Source organism: Salmo salar, chromosome ssa02, assembly GCF_905237065.1.
Source record: "Salmo salar chromosome ssa02, Ssal_v3.1, whole genome shotgun sequence".
In the NCBI taxonomy this organism is placed as follows: Eukaryota; Metazoa; Chordata; class Actinopteri; order Salmoniformes; family Salmonidae; genus Salmo; species Salmo salar.
Window position 1 is genome coordinate 54,476,818 of NC_059443.1, and position 27,229 is coordinate 54,504,046.

General features: G+C 45.0%; 1 protein-coding gene, 2 long non-coding RNA genes and 1 pseudogene across 6 annotated transcripts; 1 reads left to right on the forward strand and 3 right to left on the reverse strand.

Annotated features, from left to right (window-relative positions):
* LOC106588395 (ras GTPase-activating protein nGAP) lies at window positions 1-17,074 on the reverse strand. Of its 4 annotated transcripts, none has more exons than XM_045706015.1 (18): window positions 16,450-17,074; window positions 15,087-15,226; window positions 14,789-14,867; window positions 11,030-11,097; window positions 10,766-10,851; window positions 10,545-10,674; window positions 10,175-10,273; window positions 8,762-9,430; window positions 8,501-8,645; window positions 8,234-8,378; window positions 7,837-8,073; window positions 5,909-6,110; window positions 2,116-2,207; window positions 1,653-1,971; window positions 1,350-1,460; window positions 1,021-1,211; window positions 811-895; window positions 1-661 (listed from the first exon to the last, which is right to left on the reverse strand). In XM_045706015.1, exons 1-18 carry the CDS (start codon window positions 17,072-17,074, stop codon window positions 545-547), a joined length of 3,540 nt encoding a protein of 1,179 aa, XP_045561971.1. In that variant the 3' UTR covers window positions 1-544. The 4 variants fall into 4 exon arrangements, with proteins under 4 accessions (XP_045561971.1, XP_014032795.1, XP_014032815.1 ...); XM_014177320.2 differs by having other exon boundaries at window positions 10,545-10,677; XM_014177340.2 differs by lacking the exons at window positions 14,789-14,867; window positions 15,087-15,226; window positions 16,450-17,074 and adding an exon at window positions 14,111-14,429.
* On the forward strand, window positions 16,537-19,162 carry LOC123729823 (uncharacterized). The gene is made up of 2 exons (XR_006761487.1): window positions 16,537-16,703; window positions 16,892-19,162. It is a non-coding gene; the product is annotated as an uncharacterized lncRNA (long non-coding RNA).
* A 2,070-nt stretch (window positions 19,163-21,232) lies between these two features.
* LOC106588423 (uncharacterized) lies at window positions 21,233-21,970 on the reverse strand. Its single transcript, XR_006761488.1, has 3 exons — window positions 21,919-21,970; window positions 21,528-21,719; window positions 21,233-21,326 (listed from the first exon to the last, which is right to left on the reverse strand). It is a non-coding gene; the product is annotated as an uncharacterized lncRNA (long non-coding RNA).
* A 2,161-nt stretch (window positions 21,971-24,131) lies between these two features.
* Window positions 24,132-27,014, reverse strand: LOC106586547 (N-acetylmuramoyl-L-alanine amidase-like; annotated as a pseudogene).
* Between the last annotated feature and the right edge of the window lie 215 nt (window positions 27,015-27,229).

A 27,229-nucleotide genomic window follows, 5' to 3' on the forward strand; every position in this document is an offset into this window, starting at 1 on the left:
TGAATGGTACATTGTTTATTCGAGTTTTTAATTAAGTTCACAGAAATTGTAAATCTGCATTCAAAATGGATGGAAAATGGTCAACATTCTAAGAAGTGGCGAATCAAAAGAGGACAACGATGTATTTAATTACATATCGAGGTGTGGTATCCTTACATTCATTTTGTTAAACTGCAGAGGGAAATTGTTCTTGCCGTAGGCTATTATTGATGTTTAGGTTTCTACACTCAAATTAGATCAGTCTGTTCCTGTCAAATCAACTAATGTTCCACAAATATTTCAAGTACAGTGTACACAGTAAGTGCAATGTTAAACATGTTTAGCATACCTATGACTTTTTAGTTCACAGGTTAAGATTCATGCATATATTTACTCAGTTTTATCATGAGAAAATCATCATACAGTGTCTGAATTTCTGAAAGTAAGCCACCCTTCAGGCAAAACAACATAATTCTGGGGGGTTTTGTATTTGGAAGAACGTGAAAGCTATGGGGACTAAGCTAGGCATATGTCTATATTACAACTCTGTGCTGCCAGCCTGACTTCAGATGCTGTTGACATGATTGGCCCCGATCCCAGGGTACTGTGTGTTGCTCTGGTCACCGGTGTAGTCTCCACTGAGCTGGTGCCTGTCCTTCAGCAGGTCTGCAAACTGCTCCTCCTGAGAACACACAGCAACAAACGGCTACATTTAGTTTTGTTTTTCAAGTCATGTTACCAGGTAAGAGAAATGAAAATTAATATGTAGCCTAAACACTCGTCATGACTCATCTTTATCTTAATGATTGTGGTAGATATCTCCAGTCTTACCAGTACGTTCATTCGCTCAGCTGCTGCCACGGCGACGTTCAGCTTCCTCTCATCCTCCTCCCTCTCCTCCTCGATAACCCCCAGCCTATGACGCCGATTAACAATTGCATTTTAGTTCATCTTCAAACCAAATAAACTCTCATTCATTTGAAAGGTTGTGAATGTAATTTTATGACATTTCGATCTGTCCCTCCTACTCCACTGTCTCACCTGAAAGTGGCGCTGGCGAGCTGTTCCTCACGGACAGCCAGAAGATCACGCAGTTCGTTAACCTCAGCCGACAAGACTGCATTCTGATCTTGACTTTGGACAATGAAGTCCTCCAGCCGCTTGGCCATCTCCAACTCGCGCTCTGTCACCTGCTCCACCCCCAGGCGGAGCTCCGACAGCTCCTGTGCATACTGGTTAAATCACAAATCAACATCATGGCGATCAAGCAATTTCATCATTGCAGTATTTCTTTGATGAGCTGAAGTAATCAATGCGAAAGAGGAAGGAGCAGCATTACTGGATGATAAATAATATGAAGGTGAACCCACCCTGTCCAGTAGGCTGATCTCTTCATTCTCTACCTTCCTCTCGTATGTCTCCTTGTTCTGGGACACTTTGATCCAAGGCACTGGAGCAGGAGGAGCCTTTACACTATCGCTCTGACACAAGAAGAGGGGATGCTTTCATGAGATTCAATTACTCCTCCCACCCATCGACTCTCAACAGAACAACCACATGGCAATGCAAGGTTATGACTATGAACCATGTACTTCAAGAGGATAATGTCAACATAAAATAGAATGTCTGAATGTTGACAATTGAAACCATATGGCCAAGATTTCCAAACTCACGTTCTGTGGTGATGAAATATCAAGTGGAGGGTTGGCTTCCTGCTCTGCCTCTTGGTCCTCCAGTGGCAGATTTTCAGTGCTGCTCTGTCTCCTCAGTTGCTGTTTAGGGATCCCCGGCGGTCTGTGCGGAGCACTCTGGGTCCTGGATACTGGCTTCCTCTCTCTGGCACTCATCCTGTCTCGCTTGACCCCCTGAAAGCTTTCTTTCCGCTGGCCGCCCTTCCCATCCACAGGCAGCTGGAGCAGGGAGTTGTGCAGAGGGCTGTACTTGCCCACGTCTTTAGGGGGCACGTAGGTCGGCTTGGAATGACCAATGTTGCTGTTGTGAAAAATAAAAATCACGACAATAAAGCGAGACGTAAAAAAGATTGTGAAACTATGTACGCACACAAGTAGGTCTACAAAAATGCTTATGTGCAATACACATAGGGTGCACATGCAGAAGTGCACTCGGCAACCTCACCTGCTAACAGTAATCTGTAGAGCATCTGGGCCCAGAGATTCTGTAATCTGGTTCAGGATTGAAGGCAGTGGGTGCAATTTGTCTATGGTGTCCTGAGGAAGAAATATGAACGAACAGCATGTTAGCTACCACTAAACCTTACCATGGGAGGTTTCAGCTTCGTTTAAAGTTTTGTTTGTCACATTTGTCACATACAGCGAAATGCTTATTTTGCAAGCACTACCCAACACTGCAGTATTCAATATCAAATCAAACTGTATTTGTCACATGCTCCAAATACAACAGGTGTAGATGTCACGACTTCCGCCGAAGTCGGTCCCTCTCCTTGTTCGGGCAGCGGTTAACGTCACCGGCCTTCTAGCCACCGCCAATCCAATTTTCATTTTCCATTTGTTTTGCCTATGTCTTACACAACTGGTTTCACCCACCCAATTACCTGTTTATTATTTATCTGTTCCCCATGTTTGGTTGTGAGTGTTTGTTGTATTGTGGGCTTGGTATTCTCTTGTATGTTGATGACTTTGAGTAAAGTTACTTTTATTTACTCATCTCTGCTGTCCTGTGCCTGACTCCTCTGCACCAGCTATACATAGATCCTTACATTACTTACAAGCCCTTAACCAACAATAGTTTTTAAGTGAGTAAGGAAATATTTGCTACAAAAATAATAAAAATAAAAAGTAACACAATAAAATAACAATGACGAGGCTTTATCCAGGGGGTACCGGTACAGAGTAAATGTGCGGGTGTACAGGCTGAGCTAATGTACATGTAAGTAGGGGTAAAGTGACAATGCATAGATAATAAACTGCGCGTAGCAGCAGCGTAAAAAAGGGGGTCAATGCAAATAGTCAGAGTAGTTATTTGATTAACTGTTTAGCAGTCTTATGGCTTGGGGGTAGAAGCTGTGAAGGGGCCTTTTAGACCTAGAGTTGCCGTGCAGTAGCAGAGAGCACAGTCTATGACTTGGGTGGCTGGAGTCTTTGACAGTTTTTAGGTCCTGGATGGCAGGAAGCTTGGCCCCAGTGATGCACTGGGCTGTACACTCTACCCTATGTAGCACCTTGCTGTCGGATGACGATCAGTTGCCATACCAAGCGGTGATGCAACCAGTCAGGATGCTCTCAATGGTGCAGCTGTAGAACTTTTTGAGGATCTGAGGACCCATGCCAAATCTTTTCGTCTCCTGAGGGGGAATAGGCTTTGTCGTGCCCTCTTCACGACTGTCTTGGTGTGCTTGGACCATGATAGCTTACAAACTGCTTCACTACAGCCCCGTCGGTGTGAATGGGGTTGTTCTTGGCCCTCCTTTTCCTGTAGTCCACGATCAGCTCCTTTGTCTTGATCACGTTGAGGGAGAGGTTGTTGTCCTGGCAACACACAGCCAGGTCTCTAACCTCCTCCCTATAGGCTGTCTCATCATTTTCGGAGATCAGGCCTACCACCGTTGTCTTGTCAGCAATCTTAATGATTGTGTGTGTGTGTGTGTGTGTGTGTGTGTGTGTGTGTGTGTGTGTGTGTGTGTGTGTGTGTGTGTGTGTGTGTGTGTGTGTGTGTGTGTGTGTGTGTGTGTGTGTGTGTGTGTGTGTGCGTGCCCATGCAGTCGTGTGTGAACAGGGAGTACATGAGGGGACTAAGCACCCATTCCTGAGGAGCTTGCGTGTTGAGGATCAGCGTGGCAGATGTGTTGTTGCCTACCCTTCCTGACAGGTGGCCTGTCAGGAAGTCCAGGATCCAGTTGCAGAGGGATGTGTTTAGTCCCAGGGTCCTTAGCTTAATCATGAGCTTTGAGGGCACTATGGTGTTGAACGCTTTTTAAAACACCATAGCTACAGACGTGAGTACTACGGAGCGGTAGTCATTTAGGTAGGTTACCTTGGCGTTCTTGGGAACAGGGACTATGGTGGTCTGCTTGAAACATGTATATATTACAGACTTGGTCAGGGAGAGGTTGAAAATGCCAGTGAAAACACTTGCCAGTTTGTCAGCGCATGCTCTGAAAACGCATTCTTGTAATCCGTCTGGCCCTGCGGCCTTGTGAATGTTGACCTGTTTTAAGGTCTTAACGACATTCACTACGGAGAAGGTGTGACACAGTCGTCTGGAACATGGTCAGTGTTGCTAGCTTTGAAGTGAGCACAGAAGACATTTAGCTCGTCTGGTAGGCTCGCGTCACTGGGCAGCTCACGGCTGGGTTTCCCTTTGTAGTTTGCAAGCCCTGCCATATCCGACAACCGTCAGCCAGTGACTGATGTGGTATACTCCACAATGCCATCAGATGAATCCCAAAACATATTCCAGTCTGTGCTAGCAAAACAGTCCTGTTGCTTAGCATCCGCATCATCTGACCACTTCTGTATTGAGCGAGTCACTGATACTTTCTGCTTGAGTTGTTGCTTTTATGCAGGAATCAGGAGGATATAATTATTGTCAGATTTGCAAAATTGAGAGTAAGGGATAGCTTTGTACGCGTCTCTGAGTGTGGAGTAAAGGGGGTCTCGAGTATTTTTTTTTTCTTCCTCTGGTGGAACACATGGCATGCTGGTAGAAACTATAGTACAACTGATAAAATAAGAGATTTTACAATGTGCAGTGATACTGGAGTATTTGAGGTAGATATGTACTTATAGGCAGGGATTATGAGAATGTGACTGGTAGCAGGATAAATAATAATAGTAAACAGTGGCAGCAGCATAAGTGGAGGTGGGTGGGTGGGTGTGCGTGTGTGTGTGTGCACGCAAGTGTCAGGTCTACTCCCTCTCCCCCATTCCGTGCTCGACATCGCTGGTTTACTAACCACCGGTCCTGGCTGCCCATCATTACGCACACCTGCGCCCCTTCATTACTACCTTGATTACTTACCATTTATCTAACACTCTGTTTATGTCAGTCATCAAGTAGTATTGTTTATGTTTCCTTGTTAGACGCTTCTCTTCTCTTGTTTTGTACTCCATCAACACCACGATCAGCTGGCGCAACTGGGTGAACTATGGTCCTCCGAGTCCTCCACCACCTCAACACCACCCGAGAGGATTCACTTTCAAATAACGGAGGGCCTTCTACCATGATTCATCCTGGCAAGCCAGTCTCCCAGGCTACCCAGCAGTCTGCTCAGGATAGCTATGCCCAACTGTCCCTCCTGGACAAATAAGATGGGATGCCATCCAAATGCCATGGTTTCCTACTCCAGTGCTCCCTCTATTTCGCTCATCAGACGGGAGCCCCTACCACTGAGAGGTCCAAGGTTGCCACGGTCACTTCTCTGCTGACTGGGCGGGCGTTGGAGTGGGCTATGGCCATCAGGGAGAGAGGAGAGGAGGAGCTGGGTTCCTACGAGGGGTTCATGGCTCTGTTAAGGGCGGTCTTCGACCATCCACCGGAGGGTAACTACTCCAACTCCTGCAAGGTGCCCAGACCTCTGCGGAGTACAGTCTCACCTTCTGGATGAGCCCGCTCCTCGCCCTTGGGGCCGTCACCCTGGCCAGCGTTGTCAGTCACACCTGGACTTCATTACTACCTTGATTACTTACCATTTATCTAGCACTCTTTCTGTCAGTCATCAGGTAGTATGGTTTATATTTCCTTGTTAGATGCTTCTTGTTCCATGTTTTGTTATCATTAAACTCACACTGCACTTGTTTCCTAACTCCCTGCGTCTTCGTTACAGCAAGAGTGTCAGTGTAGGCGCGATAGGCGGATATACATGTAAACAGGGCTGAAAAGTGACTGGTAGCAGGAGTACAAGAATGTCATAGCATAACACTTGCCTTTGATTCAGTTGATTTATGCCTACCTGCTTCATTGGGGAAATTATGTCGACCAGCAGGCTGTGTAGGACAGCCAGACGCAGAGGCAAGTCAACATAGCCATCGAAGGATGTCATTGGGATCTCTATGTCTGGGCTGGACACTGTCTGAAGGAAGCACCTCATCCTCTCCCAGTGCTGCTGCAGGAAGTCATTCATGAACAGCATGTACTCCTCCTTCTCACCAAACCTGTTAATGGAAGAGGATGGGGAATGGGTTAGTGTTGGAGGAGGGAACGCCTGGTTTGGGAATATGGAGAGAAGATGTTTATTCTTATCGGGAGACTCAATAGCCTTGGTTTCTCAAATGACTACCTCGCCTGGTTCACCAACTACTTCGCAGACAGAGTTCAGTGTGTAAAATCGGAGGGCCTGTTGTCCGGACCTCTGGCAGTCTCTATGGGGGTACCACAGGGTTCAATTCTCGGACCGACTCTTTTCTCTGTATATATCAACGATGTCGCTCTTGCTGCGAGTGATTCCCTGATCCACCTCTACGCAGACGACACCATTCTGTATACATCTGGCCCTTCTTTGGACACTGTGTTAACTAACCTCCAAACAAGCTTCAATGCCATACAACACTCCTTCTGTGGCCTCCAACTGCTCTTAAACGCTAGCAAAACCAAATGCATGCTTTTCAACCGTTCGCTGCCCGCACCCGCCCGACTAGCATCACTACTCTGGACGGTTCTGACCTAGAATACGTGGACAACTACAAGTACCTAGGTGTCTGGCTAGACTGTAAACTCTCCTTCCAGACTCATATCAAACATCTCCAATCCAAAATCAAATCTAGAATCTAGCTTTCTATTTCGCAACAAAGCCTCCTTCACTCACGCCGCCAAACTTACCCTAGTAAAACTGACTATCCTACCAATCCTCAACTTCGGCGATGTCATCTACAAAATAGCTTCCAATACTCTACTCAGCAAATTGGATGTAGTCTATCACAGTGCCATCCGTTTTGTTAACAAAGCGCCTTATACCACCCACCACTGCGACCTGTATGCTCTAGTCAGCTGGCCCTCGCTACATATTCGTCGCCAGACCCACTGGCTCCAGGTCATCTATAAGTCTATGCTAGGTAAAGCTCCGCCTTATCTCAGCTCACTGGTCACGATAACAACACCCACCCTTAGCACCCACTCCAGCAGGTATATCTCACTGGTCATTCCCAAAGCCAACACCTACTTTGGCCGCCTTTTCTTCCAGTTCTCTGCTGCCAGTGACTTAAACGAATTGCAAAAATCGTTGAAGTTGAAGACTTACATTTCCCTCACTAACTTTAAACATCAGCTATCTGAGCAGCTAACCGATCGCTGCAGCTGTACATAGTCCATCTGTAAATAGCCCACCCAATCTACCTACCTCATCCCCATATTGTTTTTATTTACTTTGCTGCGCTTTTGCACACCAGTATCACTACTTACACACCATCATCTGCTCATCTATCACTCCAGTGTTAATCTGCTAAATTGTAATTACTTTGCTACTGTGGCCTATTTATTGCCTTACCTCATGCCATTTGCACACACTGTATATAGACTTAATTCTTTTCTATTGTGTTATTGACTGTACGCTTGTTTATTCCATGTGTAACTCTGTGTTGTTGTTTCTGTCGCACTGCTTTGCTTTATCTTGGCCAGGTCGAAGTTGTAAATGAGAACTTGTTCTCAACTAGCTTACCTGGTTAAATAAAGGTGAAATACATTTTTTTACAAAAATTCTTGACTTGGACCACAAAGTTTGAAGAATTAAAATGAGTGTCAACTTTAATATTTCCATCATTGTGTCAGATGTTTTGTGGGTATATTATGTAATGTATCTAGTAGCTCATCTCTAAGGTTGGTATCCATGGATACATGGATGAATTATGATGGGGTGCAGACAGAGATGAAGCCCCACGCACTCACAGGGTGAAGTTGGCCAGGTTCTGGATGACCTTGGCGGTGAAGGTGAGGGTGCGCAGGGTGGCCGGCTCTGGATAGGGCTGTGTCAGACCAAACAGGGAGGGGCTGAGGATGGCGGGACACAGAAAACGGAGGAATAGCGAGGCAGAGATGAGGCGCTGGCCAATTTCAGGTCGTCCCTGCTTCTCGCACAGCTCCACCCAGCTGGAGAAGATCCTGTTCAGCTCTTCAGGGAAAGACCTGTGAGGTAAACGGTGGCAAGAGCGGTCAATTGCAGCCTAGTATTTCCTGTGAGTGAATCTGAATCAGCATTCATTTGATAGCATTCTTCTGGCTAAGACTGCTCTCCCCATTTTCTATCTTTATATATTGTTTCCCATCAGGTCTATTTGTCCCTCACCCGTGCATCTCAGTGATTTTCTGCACTGCCTCCTCACAGCTCTCCTTCAGGTGCCGCTGGTTGTTTGACAGCTCAGAGGCGGGGCATTTGAGAGGGTCTACTTCACAGCTCTCTACTGAGGCATACAGTCGAGTGATGAAGTCCCCTGTAAGAAGAGCAATGGCACAGTTTTCCATAACAGTTTCTAAGAGGAAGGTCTAAAAAAGTGTTAAAACAGATCCACTGTTACCCAGGGCGAAAAATTGTACTTCCACAGATATTCCTTACCCAGGGTGTCGATGAGGTACTTCTGGCCCACCAGCTTCATGTACTCATCAATGGCCTTGGTGGCCAGCGTGTTCTCCCTGAAGATCAATGCCTCTTTCTCCCCAAGGCGCTCCACCTCTGCACTACCCAACTCGATAAGGAACTCCTGGAACATAAACACACAGAATAAGCGCTTTTAGCAAGTTATGACTAGCTGACTATTGTAAAGGTCTACTTTAAATGCTTATCATGAAGCACCGGTCATCCCTTTGTTTTGCTTACCTTGGCCTTGCCAATGCTTTGCAAGACGTGGACCAGTGCCCCGGCTAGTTCCTCCTTCTCCCTGACTGACAGCAGTGGCTGCAGGTTCCTGCACATGCCCACATAGTCCACTGTCACAAACTCTGCAAACTCCTTATACCTCTCGATGGGCAGCACCTGCAGGTTCTGAAAGCGGGCCTTGACACGGAGCGACGCTTGGGGCCCCAGTTGCTCCTTCGTCCCTCCGGCACCAGACGCCTTGTAGGGAATAATCGGGTGCCACTTCTCCTGGAAGGCCCTTCCACGGATGTCGGCCAGGGATATGGCCACACTGCCAAGGGGATGCAGGGTGGACTCATCCCGGGAATGACGCTTCTTCTTGGGCTCCTCATCGCGGAAGAGGTGCAGGGTGATCTGGGAGACCGACGGCAAGTTGTCCAGCTCAAAAAACTCTCCCCAGAACAGCTGGCAGCCTCCGACCACCCCGCCGCTGCCCCCGAGCACCCCACCAGAGGATCCATCACCAACCAAGCTGGAGTGATGGGAAGACTTGCCCACGGCTCGGCTACTGGTGCGGGCGAACAGGGTGCCGTCCAGGTGCAGCTCGCAGTAGTATCGCCTCTTGGGGAGCAAGTCCTTGGCCTCGTTCACCCATAGACTGAGGGAGTTCTCTGTCCGCTCACAGTTGTCCTAACGGAGACAGAACACGTTAGAACATCAATCAGTGAGTATACGATATGGATTCCTAGGATATCATGGCAATGTGGCATACATTAAAGGATATGTTTTCCTTTGTACAAAAATATCAATTTCTTTTGTAATATTCCATTTTGTGACTCCAGTGGTTCCTCTCCATTCTATAAGTAACTGCCAAAATAAAGTAAAAACACTTATGAGGGATACAAAGTACTGTATATTGAAAGCATGTTCCAGACACTTGTAGAATCTATGCCAAGGCGCATTGAAGCTGTTCTGGCGGCTCGTGGTGGCCCAACGCCCTATTAAGACAATTTATGTTGGCAGTTACCTGTAGAAGCAGGCTACATGAAGAATGGAACAGCTGGATAGGAGAAACCACTTGAGTCACACAAAAGGGAATATAACGTTGCGGATCAACTTTGGAGTGACAATTTCATGTGTACAACATTTAAAGACCTGCATCACTACACTGAGAGATTTGCTGTTTCTAAAAGGACGTATTTGGGTGTTTTTGAAGCCTTTGTTTTTTTTTTCGGGCCCCCATAATATACAACTAGGATGAGGAAATTATTTGCTGTTTGGGATCATTTTCTCAAAAACAAGTGCAATTGCAAACGTGTCTGGATCCTTCTATAACATTCCATTTACATAAAGAAATAAAATATTTTTTACAACCAAATTAATCTTCTCCTTTAATTGGTATTGAAGATGAATGTTTTTAAATAGTTTCTTTACCTTATTGGGCTGAGCAGCCCGTCTCAGGTCCTCTATCCAGCGGTCTCGCTCAGCAGCTGAGGTGCACCCAAAACAGTGGTTGTTCTCTGAGTTTATCACCTAGGACATCAATATGAAGGTGGAAATTGCCAGCAGTCAATACATGACAGGACAGAGTGAAGCAAAGATGATATTGGGCAGTATTTAACATGAACCTGGTCAAATCACTTTAAGACATGGGACGAGTATAGATGTTCAATCAAATTTCAATCAAATTTATTCATAAAGCCCTTCTTACATCAGCTGATGTCACAAAATGCTGTACATAAACCCAGCCTAAAACCCCAAACAGCAAGCAATGCAGGTGTTACAGGTCAAAGGTCCGCTCTACCTCAAAGCAGTACTTCTCCCCCAGGATGGAGCTGTGTACAGGCCTGATGACCGTACTGGTGTCTGCGCTCAGATCCAGGTTTCCTGCAGCGCTGACTGGGATGGACACGGACTCCCGTGAGCCATGGAGCCTGCTGAACAGACAGGGAGGAGGAGACGAGAGGAGTCAATGAGGAACAGCCTGCCTTACACACCAAGAGCACTATGAGACTGACCACATACCTGCTCCCTTTGTTCAACCCAATGGTGTTTAACTGGGTATTGCTCTTTCGCATGGCTCCACCATAGAAACGCCGCTTGATCAGCCCCTTGAGACAGAGGGCAGGAAGAAGACAATTAAAGAGGGGGGAGGGAGAGATGGGTTCAATTCATCTCCAGGGGCATACTGATTAGCAGGCCCTGAGTCATACAGAATCCTCAGGAAATCCAGAGCTGTTATGAATCATGTAATAACAGTATTTTATCTGTGGAGTATGTAGTGCTCACCCTCACTCCTCCATCTTGGCCCTTCAGTCTGGGGCCTCCAGTGGGGGCCATGTGGTCGGGGCTGCATTCTGTAGGTCCAAGAGATACACACAGTTAGCATGTAAACATGTAAACACAGTTTTGGCTTGACATGATCCCTCCCCTCCCTTGAAAAAAATGGCAACATTTTATCAGAGCGTCTCGGGCAGGAAGTGGGCATTGTGGGTTGTCTCTGTTATTGTTGCTTCATATGGAGACATACTGTATATCTTGTTACATATCACTCACGTCTTACATATGTACAGTGAGGGAAAAAAGTATTTGATCCCCTGCTGATTTTGTACGTTTGCCCACTGACAAAGAAATGATCAGTCTATAATTTTAATGGTAGGTTTATTTGAACAGTGAGAATAACAACAACTAAAAATTTAAAAATGCATGTCAAAAATGTTATAAATTGATTTGCATTTTAATGAGGGAAATAAGTATTTGACCCCTCTGCAAAACATGACTTAGTACTTGGTGGCAAAACCCTTGTTGGCAATCACAGAGGTCAGACGTTTCTTGTAGTTGGCCACCAGGTTTACACACATCTCAGGAGGGATTTTGTCCCACTCCTCTTTGCAGATGTTCTCCAAGTCATTAAGGTTTCGAGGCTGACGTTTGGCAACTCGAACCTTCAGCTCCCTCCACAGATTTTCTATGGGATTAAGGTCTGGAGACTGGCTAGGCCACTCCAGGACCTTAATGTGCTTCTTCTTGAGCCACTCCTTTGTTGCCTTGGCCGTTTGTTTTGGGTCATTGTCATGCTGGAATACCCATCCACGACCCATTTTCAATGCCCTGGCTGAGGGAAGGAGGTTCTCACCGAAGATTTGACGGTACATGGCCCCATCCATCGTCCCTTTGATGCGGTGAAGTTGTCCTGTCCCGGTAGCAGAAAAACACCCCCAAAGCATAATGTTTCCACCTCCATGTTTGACGGTGGGGATGGTGTTCTTGGGGTCATAGACAGCATTCCTCCTCCTCCAAACACGTTGAGTTGATGCCAAAGAGCTTCCTTTTGGTCTCATCTGACCACAACACTTTCACCCAGTTGTCCTCTGAATCATTCAGATGTTCATTGGCAAACTTCAGACGGGCATGTATATGTACTTTCTTGAGCAGGGGGACCTTGCAGGTGCTGCAGGATTTCAGTCCTTCACGGCGTAGTGTGTTACCAATTGTTTTCTTGGTGACTATGGTCCCAGCTGCCTTGAGATCATTGACAAGATCCTCCCGTGTCGTTCTGGGCTGATTCCTCACCATTCTCATGATCATTGCAACTCCACGAGGTGAGATCTTGCATGGAACCCCAGGCCGAGGGAGATTGACAGTTCTTTTGTGTTTCTTCCATTTGCGAATAATCGCACCAAATGTTGTCACCTTCTCACCAAGCTGCTTGGCGATGGTCTTGTAGCCCATTCCAGCCTTGTGTAGGTCTACAATCTTGTCCCTGACATCCTTGGAGAGCTCTTTGGTCTTGGCCATGGTGAAGAGTTTGGAATCTGATTGATTGATTGATTGCTTCTGTGGACAGGTGTCTTTTATACAGGTAACAAATTGAGATTAGGAGCACTCCCTTTAAGAGTGTGCTCCTAATCTCAGCTCGTTACCTGTTTAAAAGACACCTGGGAGCCAGAAATCTTTCTGATTGAGAGGGGGTCAAATACTTATTTCCCTCATTAAAATGCAAATCAATTCATAACATTTTTGACATGCGTTTTTCAGTTTTTTTTTGTTGTTATTCTGTCTCTCACTGTTCAAATAAACCTACCATAAAAATTATAGACTGATCCTTTCTTTGTCAGTGGGCAATCGTACAAAATCAGCAGGGGATCAAATACTTTTTTCCCTCACTGTATGTGTGTACATTTCCCTGTTTATTTGGAAACCATTGTGGAGAGACAACCAGTGGCTGATCTAATCTCCCCAATCTAAATTGCAGTCCTCTGAAACCACCAGGGGAAGTGTAGTCATTTCCCCCTCTCTGCATTTCCTCTGAAGACTGAACAAATAACTGCTCAAATGGATGAGGCCGCAAGGCTGAAGATTATTCAGACTGAATTTGAATAACTAATCTAGAACAGTACATGTACTGTATAACGGAACATTAATGCACTGTCTTTGAAATCCTATTGATAACCACTTTAGCTTAAGTCTCTCCAACAGTAAGAAATGTCTAACGTAAGAAGGTTGAGGGATGACTAGGCTCAGTGTCAGAATGAGTCAACCATTGATAAGTGTTCTGACAGTCACACCGGATATTGCTTTTATCTAGTGGAAGGAACCTTGTAAGTGCAGCCTTCATTTCAGACATTGATTAACTTAGTTTAGAGACTACTAAAACCCTGAGTACCACTGCAGAGCAGAAAATCAGCCGTGCTGTCACTCCAAGTCAATAAAACAACACATTGAGACACTTTTTTTTTATTACCCCTTTTTTCTCCCCAATTGGTAGTTACAGTCTTGTCTCATCACTGCATCTCCCGTACAGACTCGGGCAAGGAACAACCCAACCTAACCTAGCCGCACTGCTTCTTGACACAATGCACATCCAACCCGGAAGCCAGCCGCACCAATGTGTCGGAGGAAACACCGTACACCTGGCGACCGTGTCAGCGTGCACTGCGCCCGGCCCGCCATAGGAGTCGCTAGTGCGCGATGAGACAAGGATATCCCTGCCGGCCAAACCCTCCCTAACCCAGACGACGCTGGGCCAATTGTACGTTGCCCCATGGACCTCCTGGTCACGGCCAGGTGCGACAGAGCCTGGGCTCGAACCCAGAATCTCTGGTGGCACAGCTAGCACTGCGATGCAGTGCCTTAGACCACTGCGCCACCCCCGGAGGCCCATTGAGACACTTTTTTGGCTAAAAGAATACATTTACCTACGGCAGTAACTAAAGCCATCATACAGTACATCACTTTTCTTCAGAGCATTCGTTAAAAATGGACCTTTGTTGATATTCTCCTTTCATAGACATAATCAAGTAAAATATTTGTCTGAATCAATAGTAATTGTGACCGTACAAATGAACTTCTATCTAATCCTTTGCTTACCCAATGTGCCTCCACATGCAATCCAGCGTCTAAATCCCATCATTGAGAGAGGGCGAGAGATCTGTCGAACCCGCTTCACCTAATCACACTTAAGAGTGAACACTGTTTCACCTCTCATGGTTCTCCTCTCTTCACCAAATGGGCCTCGCCAATGTAGGCATCACATAGAACTAATCAATATCTAATATTATATAGCCAGACTAAGTCCACAAGCTAATACTAATAAAAGTAACATGAATGAGAGAAGCCACGCTACAGACACTGCTTCTTCTCAATCAGCCCTGACTGGTCTTCTGGAACATACAGATGTGATGGTATCTACCCCCAAAAGGTTTGAGGAAACAATTTGAAAGCCACTCGCAAGCATAATCACGTCAGCTATTTCCTCTGTGCCTGCTCTACCGTTACTCTGCTAGACTCTCTAGTGGTTGTGATGCTCCCGAATGGATGTTATCCATGCAAAGACATCCCTGACTCAGTCTTGCTCAGTCTGTATTTCTGAGGATCAACCATTTTGATGGGAAAATGGACTTCACCGTTGTATCTCCTTTGTGTCTCTGATGTTGACGTTTGGGAAAGCTATTAGAGAAATCAAGGTATTGATCACAGTTCCAAGAACCCTATTCATATGAAACACTCCTACTGTCTAAAATCATGAGGCAGTATTGGAGTACTGACCCATGTTGACATCTGCCAGGTTCTGCATGCTGAGGTTTGACAGGCAGCTGCTGACTCGGTTCCGGGTCCACATCATTGGCTGAGAGAGGGAGTAGAAGAGATGCACACTCACATAATAACCTAGAGAGAAACCATGACTATCAACTTCATACAGTCAAGTGTGAGTTTCCATTGAGAGTGCAGTGCTCCCAGTAATAGTACTAACTGTTAAATGCGATGCTTCAAGGTTGTGTTGACTCCATATTGTTTAATAATGGAAGTGCATTGCTAAGTGTTGTTGTTGGTCTGTGTCGTGTACCTCTTCCTCCGGGGTGATGAGGATCTGTCCGTCCTCCAGGACACAGTTGTTGATGTCCCAAACGGGGACGTCCTGGGGAGGGGCCCATGACAGCCTGGCTAGCTCTAGGGACGCAGCTGCAAGCCCACTCCCACCCGCATCTATACACACACACACACCATGACAACAGCACACTAGATCAGTACAGAATGGGATGGACCAAATCACTCCAATAGTCACTTGAAATCCTGGCCTTTTTATTTGAACTGTCTGTGTGACACAACTAACTACAGTTGTATGACATGGTCTACAATAGATGCCACTAATTTGACTCATTTTGATAACCCTAGTCATGCCTCTGTGATTGGACACAGTTATTTTAACAATACTCTATCTCTGTGTCTGAAATTGAGTTTTCCTAATTACAGTATAGTCTAAGGGAACCAGCACTAGTCATTCTGGTGGGGGGGGGGGGGTAATTGAGTGCACACGCTAGCACCTGGATGTTTTTCATTCGGAGTAATTATGGCATGATGTCGTTATCTGACACAGTGCACATGGCCACTCCCATTTCTAGTTTGTAGTTGTTGTTTTGATGCTATCTTCTCCGCCCCTCCTCGCTCCCCATCGATGACGAACCACAACTCTCGCGCATCCTGTGTCAATTTGTTTTCTAATCTAAGTATGGCTATATTAACTTCTCCTAAATCATATCACCCACTGTCACATAGTCTTCCCTCTGGCTCAGTTGGTAGAGCATGGTGTTTGCAACGCCAGCATGGTGTGTGCAACGCCAGGGTTGTGGGTTCGATTCCCATGGGGGGCCAGTACAAAAATAAATAAATAAATAAAAATGCATGAAATGTATGCATTCACTACTGTAAGTTGCTCTGGATAAGAGCGTCTGCTAAATGACGTAAATGTACTGTAGGTTTTTTAATCTGTATCTTCAGGTTTATTCCAGTCTCCAAGACGAATAGACTGACTGAAAAGTCCACTCAAAATGGTCTCTGACTGTATGGTTGAGTATAATGCTTTTGGTTTTATGCAAACTTGCTTCTTTAAAGTGTAAAATGCTTACTAACCATGTCTACCTCATCATGGGTTCTTAGACACACACTAAATGCCATGTATACAACACCAGATTTCAGCATTTCACTGAAGGAAAAATTACGGAAAATCTAAACTACACTAAAATCGAGAGACTAACTAAACTATACAAATTCAAACCTAGAATTGAAAACTGTACTCAAAATGGTTGACATACAGCGATGTAGGACGTCTTAAAAAACAGAAGAAAGAGCATGGTATTGTCATGTGTGGCGCTAGGTGTGCATTCAGATAACTAGGCAATCCGCTTATGGTGTGCATTCTGCGCCTTCACCTTGTAGAAGGGCCGGGGTGCTGTTTCTGCTCAGCAGCCGGGGCCTCTTGAGCTTCTGCGAGACGGTGCGTATGTACTTCCTGAACAGTGCCCCTCCGCCCCCTTTCTGTGGCGTGTCCCCGGGAGGTGGTTCCGGTGCCTCTGCGCTTGCCCCCGGTCCCGATGTTGCCTGGGCTGAAGAGGAGGGGGACTGGGTAGTGAACAGCGACCCTGGAGGCTCAGACTGGACCCTTCTGAAGGGGTTCTTCCTGGAGGTAGGGTTCTTCTCCAGCCTGGGGGTCTCCCCTCCTCGTCCAACGGTTGAGGCTCTTTCTCCGGGATCCTCGCTCAGGGCTTTCCGCCAGTTCTGCATCTTATTACTCCATTTGGTGGTGGAGGTCTTCTCCATCTTCTCTATTGTTGTTGATGCTGTGGCTCCACCCTCTCCTCTCGTCCCGTCAAGGGTTGCTGCCTTGGCTCCAGTGTGCCACTTGTAGGTGTTGAGAGGGTCGACGTCCTCAGGAGGAGGGGCGTCTTGAGGATGCTCAGCAGGTGTCTCCTTCTCCTCCTCTGTGGGTCCCGTCTCCTCTGCAATCGGTTTAGCTTCTGGCTCAGATTCAGCCTCCTGGTTTGTGCCCATTTTCATCTTGGTTTTTGTGAGTATCTTTTTTTTAGCTTGCTCCTCTCACTGTTTTCAAGAATGGAATAAATCGTCTTTACCTCCTTACTTAAGGTCCCCTCAAAATGTAATCACTTAGGATGACTAATAATCTGGACATCACTTGTTTTTCTTTCTTGATTCTTTTTTTTATTTCTGTGTTCCAAAATGTCATCCGGCAACATCTGTCTGACTGCTTCGTGTGTAGTTCCTTTGCTGTGAGTCTTCACGCCCTCAACCTCCCACACTCAACGGTTGCTTCCTTTCACAGTGTCACTAACTCTGTTTTTTTTTTCATGTATTATAGTATTCTGACTGGTCTCTCTGCTCTCTCACCTCTCCCCTTCTTCCCCTTGACATCCTATCCAAGAGTTCTCTTTTTACTTTCTCTCAAATCCTCCCACACCCTCTGTAATGTTCTTAATGCCTTACTGGCCCTTGTCCTGAACAGAGTATTGTTAAATTCCTCCGCTGCATGGAAGACATCTCTTCATAAAATCCTCAGGACCTCTTCACGTGTATGGTTTAGGTAACTAAAACTGTTGTTAAGTCTGAAGTTGTCCTCCACCTCACAGGAAGTGTGTCAGTTCGCTCAATCATTTTGAAAGCGCCAGAAAGGAACAGGGGACGTCTTCAAATGTTCTACCCACTTGCCTACTCTTTCTTTGTATATGAAATGTAAATACATGCTTTGTTCTGATTTGTTCATTTAGCCTAGATATGAATTGTTTGCATCTGTACCTTCCTTTACACAGACGGCTCTTATTTCTTCACACCTTCCTCTTTTAAAAAAAATGTAAAACATTGATTGAGACATATGATCTGATGCTATAGTAATAATGGGAAGCTGAGACATCCATTTCACAACTCTGTCTTGGGGCCTGTCCCATTCACCAGTTCTATCAACTATTCGGATCAACCCTGAAGTTCATACATTAACGACAACAAGATGTAGAATATTTATTGAATGATATTTAATAGAACATCATCACCATCTGTGGGTCGTCTGACACAGATACATGTGGTTGTTTGTGTTCAGTGGCTGCTGGGCTCAGTTTCCCGTCTAAACCAGCAGCACTTCCTGCCAGCCAAACAGGTTCGATAGACTCTAAACCACTTCCTGTGTTGATGCTGCACAGTTGTGACACATGCACCTGTTAAATATTTCAATCTCACACACTGGTCAACGCGTGTTTCATGAGATGATGACTGTGAGTTTGAATTGGACAGGCAGCCAAGAATTCTGATCCAACACCATTGGATAGGTGAAAACAGGGTTCCTCATTACAGTTCTCTCTGATCAGTGCCAGATCAGAGAACCATTTTCAAAGTATTCTCCTTTGAGTTGTGGATTCTCTTTGAACTGTCTCCTTATGCAACCTACAACGGACTTAGAAGACATACTAACAACTTCCAATAGCTTTGTCAAAGCCCCACCACTACAAGTATAATTTATCTAAACCTTTACTCAGAAACACTGGAGGGCACTATTATACCAATATAACTGAACTGTCGTCAGGATATATTATTTAACATACTGTAACACCTATTTTAAAGTCCCTGCATTGGTTGCCTGTAGTTTTATAATTGATTTTAAACACACTATGTGGCCCTGCACCTGAATACATGTCTAACATGCTTTTAAGATACTGTATGTGCCTGGTCGGTACCTCAGATCTTCTGTCATGGGTCTTTTAGTTGTTCCAAAGGTGAGAACCAAAACGTTTGGTGAGGCTGCCTTCAGCCACCATGGTCCTGGCCTTTGGAACAGCCTGCCGGAGGATCTGAGGGCCTCAGAAACTGTATACATTTAGAAGAGCTACTTTTAAGCCGTACTTTTGCTTAGTCCTATCTATTTTATCCCATTGTATATATCTTATTTATTTTAATGTATTTTAATGCATTAGTCTCATGTCCACTGTTATCATTTTACTATTTTAATTAGTCTCATTTTTATTTGATTTGCTAAGCACTTTGAAATGCATCATCTATAAGAAATGTGCTATGTAAATAAAGTTTTGATTTGGTTTTGATGAGGAAAATAGCCCACAGTAGAGCCATTCAACCACAAACTTACAAAGTGTCTCAAATGATTTTGTACATATTTACTAGTGTGTAATGCAGTAATACTGTGATTAATACGCACTTAATAAGTACTTCTCAAACAGCTTAATAGTCTGGATAATGAATTAGTACAAAAATGATTTCAAGCATTCTTCATACTATACTAAGTTATATGAAAAACACTAATGAAAACAGTTTTTTTGTTGGGGTTCAGATCCCCTTTATATTTATTATTAAAAATAGGCAGCTGGAAGGAAAGGGGGAGATGGTGGAGAAATTCAGTCGCTGAGGCAAAGTGTGGCCCGGAGTTGTGTGTGTGCTTCAGTCACTCCTCTTTGGGGAGCCTGTTGGTGCATGTGAATAACTTCCACACACGTCGGAGGAATCGTAGAACGACATGTTTCTTCTGCTTCTTTTTGCCACTGCGCACCTCTTCCACTGCGTTCGACACCTCAGGCACTCCGCTGCACACCTCAGGAAGGCTCTCGTTGGATCCAAAATAGGACTTAACAGACAACGCAGAGCAGTGAAAGAGTAAGAACAACGCATATGTCCTTTAGCTGTTTCACAAAACATACCACAGACATTCAAAGTCAAAGATTATAGTAGCTAATTTATAATATTGTCCAGTTTCAGACAACCCTGATACACCCCACTTACAAAGACACTTGACCTTTCATTTACGAAACAGGCCTCTTGTTCCTTACCTTTGGGAGTTTTGCAATCATATCATTGAAGTCTCGGGTCAGCTGATTTTCCCAGTCCTCATTCAAACACCCTTTGGGGTTCACCACCTTGCTGAGGACATTTTCAGTGTCCTGAAGGTCTTCAGCAGCCTCTGTCTTTGTGTCACTGGACACCTCTTCCACTGCGTTTGGCGCCTCAGGCACCTCACCGCACACCTCAGGATCTCCACTGTACACTTCAGGCACTCCTCTGCATACCTCTGGACTTCCACCGAACACCTCAGGCACTCTAATGCACACCTCAGGATGGCTCTCAGTGGATAGGAGCACCACCTTGCTTAGGCCATTTCCAGTTTTCAGAAGATTTCCAGCAGCCTCTATCTTCATTGTGTCACTGCACACCTCTTCCACTGCGTTTGACGCCTCAGGACCTCTGCTGCACACCTCAGGAAGGCTCTCAATGGATCTGAAATAGGACTAAACAGACAATGCAGTAATGAAAGAGTAAGAAAAACAAAGTCAAAGATTATAGTAGCTAATTTATAATATTGTCCAGTTTGAGACAACCCTGATGCAGCCCACTTACGAAGACGATTGACCTTTCATTTACAAAACAGGCCTCTTGTTCCTTACCTTTGGGAGTTTTGCAATCATATCATTGAAGTCTCTGGTCAGATGATCTTCCCAGTCCTGCTTCAGCCACCCTTTGGGGTTCACCACCTTGCTGAGGACATTTCCAGTGTCCAGAAGGTCTTCAGCAGCCTCTGTCGTCGTTGTGTCACTTGACACCTCTCCCACTGCATTTGACACCTCAGGCACTCCACTGCATACCTTTGGACCTCTACTGCAGACCCGTGGACCTCTGGTGGTCACCTCAGGACCTCTGCTACTAACCTCGGGCACTCCACTGCACACCTCAGGACCTCTGCTACACATCTCAGGAAAGCTCTCAGTGGATCCGAAATAGGACTAAGCAGACAATGCAGAGCAATGAAAGAGTAAGAACAAAACAGATATCATTCCTTTTTCACAAAACATACCACAGACATCCAAAGTCAAAGATTATAGCAGGTTTTTTGTAATATTGTCCAGTTTGAGACAACTCTGATACACCCAACTTGCAAAGACACTTGACCTTTCATTTACGAAACAGGCGTCTAGTTCCTTACCTTTGGGAGTTCCGCAATCATAACATAGATTTTGGGGGTTAGCTGATCTTTGCAGCCCTCCTTCAGCCACCCTTTGGGCTTCACCACCTTGCTGAGGACATTTCCATCTCCAGCAGCCTCTTTCTCCACACTGACCAGGTCCAGTGGCTCAGCCTGAATGTCCACCACATTTTTATTTGGAGACTCCTCTGAAGCCTCCTCATTGGTGTTGTCAATGTCAGCAGCCCCAGCGACACTGGCCGGGCACTTGGTCTTTGGACTTTTCTCGTCAATTAGAGTTTCCTTTGAAGAGGTCTCAGAATGTCCATACAGCTCAGTGAGCTGTAAATGGACAGAGAGATACATAACTATCCTATAGCTATTTCACAAAGACAACACACCAAATACATCCAAAGTTGATAGGAACTCCGATGTAATATTGACCAACTTCGAACACCATATTATACACAGAAATGACAAAGATGCTTGACATGTTATTTTAAAGAAACAATATTGGCATTGCAGATGGCTCGTATGTCTTACCTCAGTGGCCTGGCATGTCTCATCCTTTAGATGCAAGAAGTTCAACTTCCAACATTTCTCTTTCAGAAGCTGGATGGCTCCGTTGGGCGCCGTGTCCACGATGACATCGGACATCCTTAATTCATCCTGAACTCTCTGGCAACTGACCAAGAGAACTATCTCTGTCTCCAGGCCCCTCTCTGCATCCCAAGTCTATGTAACAACATAATATGTAATTAACAGACCGTTGATGTATCAAGTGAGACTGGACACTGGTCCATCATTGAAATGATGGGAAAAATGATTAATTTGAACTGATAGCTACTGTTTTTCTCTTTGGGTACAAAAACGAGCTTGCTGATATCTTAAATGCTTTACAGTGGGTGTACTGTTTGCTCTACATAGTCCTTACCAATTCAGCTACACAGACCTTCCTCCATCTCTTCCATATCTCTGTCTCACGCCTTCATGTGAATATAGAAATGTATCAGTCTATGTCTGTCTACACTATCAAACTATTGCTGTCATCTAATATATTTTGATACATTCAGGTTATCATTTAACCTTGTCTAATGATGTAATATACTTAATTTGGTAACTTGAGTTTAACGTTTCGTACAATTAAAAAATAGTCTGAGAACACTGTACTCACGCCAAGAAGACTCTTTTCCCTGCCAGGAGCCAGGCCTTCATTGGTCTCAGCGGGAGGGCCAGTGGGAGCCTTCCATGGGCTTTCCACTTACAGAATTGCCCTTTGAGCATTTTCTGCAATAGAGTCTTCAATTAGTGACTAAACCAGTTAGAATGTGGCAAGTAGAGAGTGATATGAATTGGTTCATGGCACAAACTAACTGCTCCTCCATGGAGAGTGATGAGGCCTTTTTGATCATTTGTTTTTGTTGGCCAAAGCTCTGCAGAAAGAGCTAGGGTTAATGAGCACAGAACCCAATACCAGATGTCTACAGCAGTACATCTGTCTTTTTCAAATGAATGCTGGAAAAAGTTATCTAAATGGGAGGAATATACATTATACCTTACATAGAACAACAACATGCAATATAAACAATGAAAGTGCAGATGAGATTAATGAGACCTTAATTATGATGAGGAAGCAAGTCATCTTAGATGATCGATAAATTGGTTGTATAGCTAATAGATTCGATATGATCCAAGTAACGTTATTTTTCTAAAACGTCGAATGCGTGCAATATCGGTCCTTCTCATTATGGGAAGACCTACTTACCTTACTGAGAACAGGAACAAATATATATATATTTTTTGATTGACTTGAATGAAGAATTCGCGTTTGCTATCGATATACTGTAGGTCGGTTGTGATTGTGAATAATTTAACCTCTGAGTAATACACATAGAATTAGGAATTAAAATGTATGTTATTGGACATTGTGACGCACATAGAATTATAATCTAGATTCCATTTCTATGGTGACACGTTCCTTATTGCGCACAGCGTGCGTAAATTTATGAGCACATTTATTTATCCTGTTGTTTCATTTGCCCCGGACCAATCCTATTTCTCCCTAATGAATACAGATCCTCTAAAATTTTTACGCAATGTCACTGGAAAAAAACGTTATTTATGATGGTTTATTGGCATTGGCAATTCGCATACAAAAGGGTTAGAGAAATACATAAAACATGCAATACAGTATTAAAATGTGTTGGTTAAAAAAATCGCTTAAAAAATTTAAGACGACAGGCTATTTAAAGTAGGCTATATTAAATTCATTACAGAATTAATCAATACTATTTACAGTATGCTTAGGTATCAACAATGACCAGTGTTGGATATTTGACATTATACTGTACTTTTAATACATTGAAAGTGTATGAAAATAGCTAAATCAGTGTTGATTAAACAGTGTCACTGTCTCTCTCTCTCTCGGCAGATGCAGCTCTACTGATCACAAATATAAATGCAACATGCTACAATTTCAACGATTTTACCGAGTTATAAGTTCATATAAGGAAATCAGTCCATTTAAATAAATTAGGCCCTAATCTATGGATTTCACATGACTGGGCATAGGCCCACCCACTGGGGAGCCAGGCCCAGCCAAATGGGAACCAGGCCCAGCCAAATTAGTTTTTCCCCCACAAAGGGGCTTTATTACAGACAGAAATACTCCTCAGTTTCATCAGCTGTCCGGGTGGCTGGTCTCAGACGATCCCACTGGTGAAGAAGTCAGATGTGCAGGTCCTGGGCTGACGTGGTTACATGTGGTCTGCAGTTGTGAGGCCGATTGACGTACTGCCAAATTCTCTAAAACGACGTTGGAGGTGGCTTATGGTAGATACATTTACATTCAATTATCTGATAACAGCTCTAGTGGACATTCCTGCAGTCAGCATGCCAATCACACACTCCCTCAACTTGAGACATCTGAGGTATTTTGTTGTGTGACAAAGTTGCACATTTTAGAGTGGCTTTTTATTGTCCCAAGGACAAAGTGCACCTGTGTAATGATCATGCTGTTTAATCAGCTTCTTGATATGCCACACCTGTCAGGTGGATGGATTATCTCGGCAAAGGAGAAATGCTCACTAACAGGAATGTAAACACGTTTCTGCAATATATTGGAGAGAAATACGTTTTTTTGTGCGTATGGAAAATCTCTGGGATATTTTATTTCAGCTCATGAAACATGGGACTTTACATGTTGCTTTTATATTTTTGGTCAGTACACATGTCTCTCTGTTGTGTTACAATACTGTAATGTGAAGCAGTGACAACCATAAGGGTAAGTGTTATACGCTGTTATAACTCTAAAACACACTATTATCATGGACATAACAAACTGATACCCCCATACAATCCGATGAAACATTTTGACAAAACTGTTTTTATTCCACACTGATTTTTACATGCTTGTCTTCTTCATTGGTCCTTTTTTGATGAGCTGGTTTCCTGTAAAAGATTGCTGTAATGAGTGATCAAGATAACACCGGATGAAAACGTGTCAGCAGCATCAATATCAACAGTGCACAAACAGCTTAATGTTGGTGTTTATCACTAATGTCTAATGTATGAAAAAGGGCACAATTGTATTATGACTGAATAGTGTTCTGGCGCAACTGTGATGACCTTTTGATTGTGTATGTATTAAACGGATACATTTGACATTGACTAACAGTATAGTAGCCTATAATACTGAACAGTCTCTCACCCCAAAGTGCTCCCAGCCCCTGATCTCTGAGTAGAGTGCATCTCCTGGACAGGAGGTGTCCACCAGCTGCCGGTGCCCGTGGAGGGTGAAGTTGGCCTGCAGGCACCCGCCGTCCACTGCACACTTGGCCAGGTGTTGGTGCACCAGATCCAGGGTGTGGCACGAGGGCAGAGAGGAGGAGTAGTTGCCAATGAAGGCCACGCCGTAACTGTAACAGTTCTGTCCCCTGGTGTGGGTGCCAAGGTGATGCCAGCCTCGCCCCTCGTAGATGTACCCGTCAGAACCCACCACAAAGCTGAGGGGGACATGCATTTAGGAGTTGGAGTGATAAAACAAATGATCTCACAACCCTGATTCCTGTTATAGCCTCTTGTCATTACATATTGCTTCAAGTTATACCGTGTAACATCATGTCAAGATTTGCTATGTGTAACGTCTGCTTCCAACTCACACTCTCAAACACATAGATCCTCGTGAACGCAGCTCACTCTCCAGATCCCAATCACCTGAATTCGGATCACCTGTTCACACACCTGTATGTCATTATCACACACTATTTAGTTCAGTTCTTTGCACCCCATCGTTATGTGTTGTTTGTTTTGTGACACACTTCTGTTCAGAGCACTGTTTTTCCCGTAATTTAATCCTCATAGTTTTTGCCTGCCTCACAAACGATGCCTTTTGCCTCTTCCTTACCTGTACTTTAGTCTATTGGATTTCCTGTTATCAACCTATTGTCTGATCTCCTGGACGACGTTACCAGCCTTTTCCCTGCCTGTACTGTTGCCCTTTTGGACCCCCTGTGTATGACTTTCTGCCTGCCCCTAGACCCAGCTACCTGCCTCCTCCTGTGTCCTTTACAATAAACACCTGCTGCACCCTGCGCTTGAAACCAGCTCTCTGTCTCCCATCGTGTTCATTACACTATAATATGACTGCTTCAGTAATTGTACAGGACACTTGTCTCCATCTATGAAGCTTAGTATAAAGGGTTTGTTAATATCTGTGAATGGATGAGGGGGTCAAAGGTCACCTATATACTCTTCATATTTACAGACCAATTTTCTGTAGACTTCAAATGAATAGCCATTCATCCCCTACAATGTCATAATTACAGGGGTAAATGATTCCCTCTCCCCCATCCTGAGACTCACCCCAGTACCTGTGGACAAATTCCAGCATTCCGTCTCTCACTGCTTTTTCCACCCCTGTATCCTTGGCTATCCACTGATTGTCCTCCAGCCTCCACACCAGGTATGGGGTCTCCATCACCTGCCTCTGGTTGTCCAGGGTGCCCAGCAGGGCTTGGGCAATCTCCCTGCGCTTGGGGCCGATGTGGCTGGATACAATCCCCAGGTCTTGCCCCTCCAGGACATGGTTGTAGTAACCCTTCAGCACCTTGCTGAGTTTACCAGGCTGTTCAGAGGGGGCCAGGGTGGCAAGATCCATGCCCAAGATGGACCCATCAATTCCCCCTTTGATGAGGGCATCGCTGGCCAGGGTGGGCACCCACAACAGCTGGAACACCTTGGGGTGGGTCACGTTGTCCCAGCAGCCGTCCGGCCCCAGACGCAGAGCGGGTGGAAAGTCCTGGAGGCTAAGGAACGACAACCCTAGGTTTTTGGCCAAGGTGAGGGGAAACATGCCCAGAGGAGGGGTGCCCTCCAGCTTAGCTTTCAGACCCACCTCGATGCCTAGAAGCATGGGAGCAATGGCCACTGTGGTGCCATCTTGGGTCAGAACGACCCCTCTCTCCTCACCACAGTCCGTCACAAAACGGTGGATGGCTTTGTCGAAGAAGCCAAAGAGAGTAGTGTCGAACACAGAAGTGTGGGTGTGGCTGATGTTGTTGGAGGCCCCCAGGAAGTGCAGGGCGAGTGGGTCCTCACCAGGGCTAGTGGGGACAGGTCTGGGTAAGAGTCCTCAGCCTGCTCAACGGCACTGATGAAACTGCCCATGTCCCGCAGGTGGTCCTCTGAAACTAAAACAAATGTTTTTCGTTCATGCCACAACAGACTCAGTGCAAACATTCACCTGGGGCTTCATTCATACTCATATTCATAATATCTTGGGGTATTTAATGTATCGTACACCAGTTAAATACTAGTGACTTTTTGTGTTCATTTGAGCTCTCAGTTTAACGATAGAAGCATATGTTGCCAATGAAGATGTGTACGGACAACACAGTATGGCAGCCACACTTTCAGACATATGAACCCAAATAAACATGTAATTTCAGTCCATTAACACAGGTTACCTGAACAGAGAACGCTGTAGCACGTTCCAGCCACAATGAAGAGCCATAGAATCACTGTAGTCATTCTGAGTGCAGCTGTATCACACCAGATCCAGAGGCTAAACTAAACCCACAAACAATCCCCAGATCTTCTTATCTCTTACAGTCCAACACTCTGTTATGACAAACCATAACCACTCATGACAAACCACAAGCAGAATGTCCAGGTGCTCAATAAGGCTTTGTTTCAAGTACCTAAAGCTGGTTTCACTTCCCACTTCGGGGAATTAATGTGTTTGT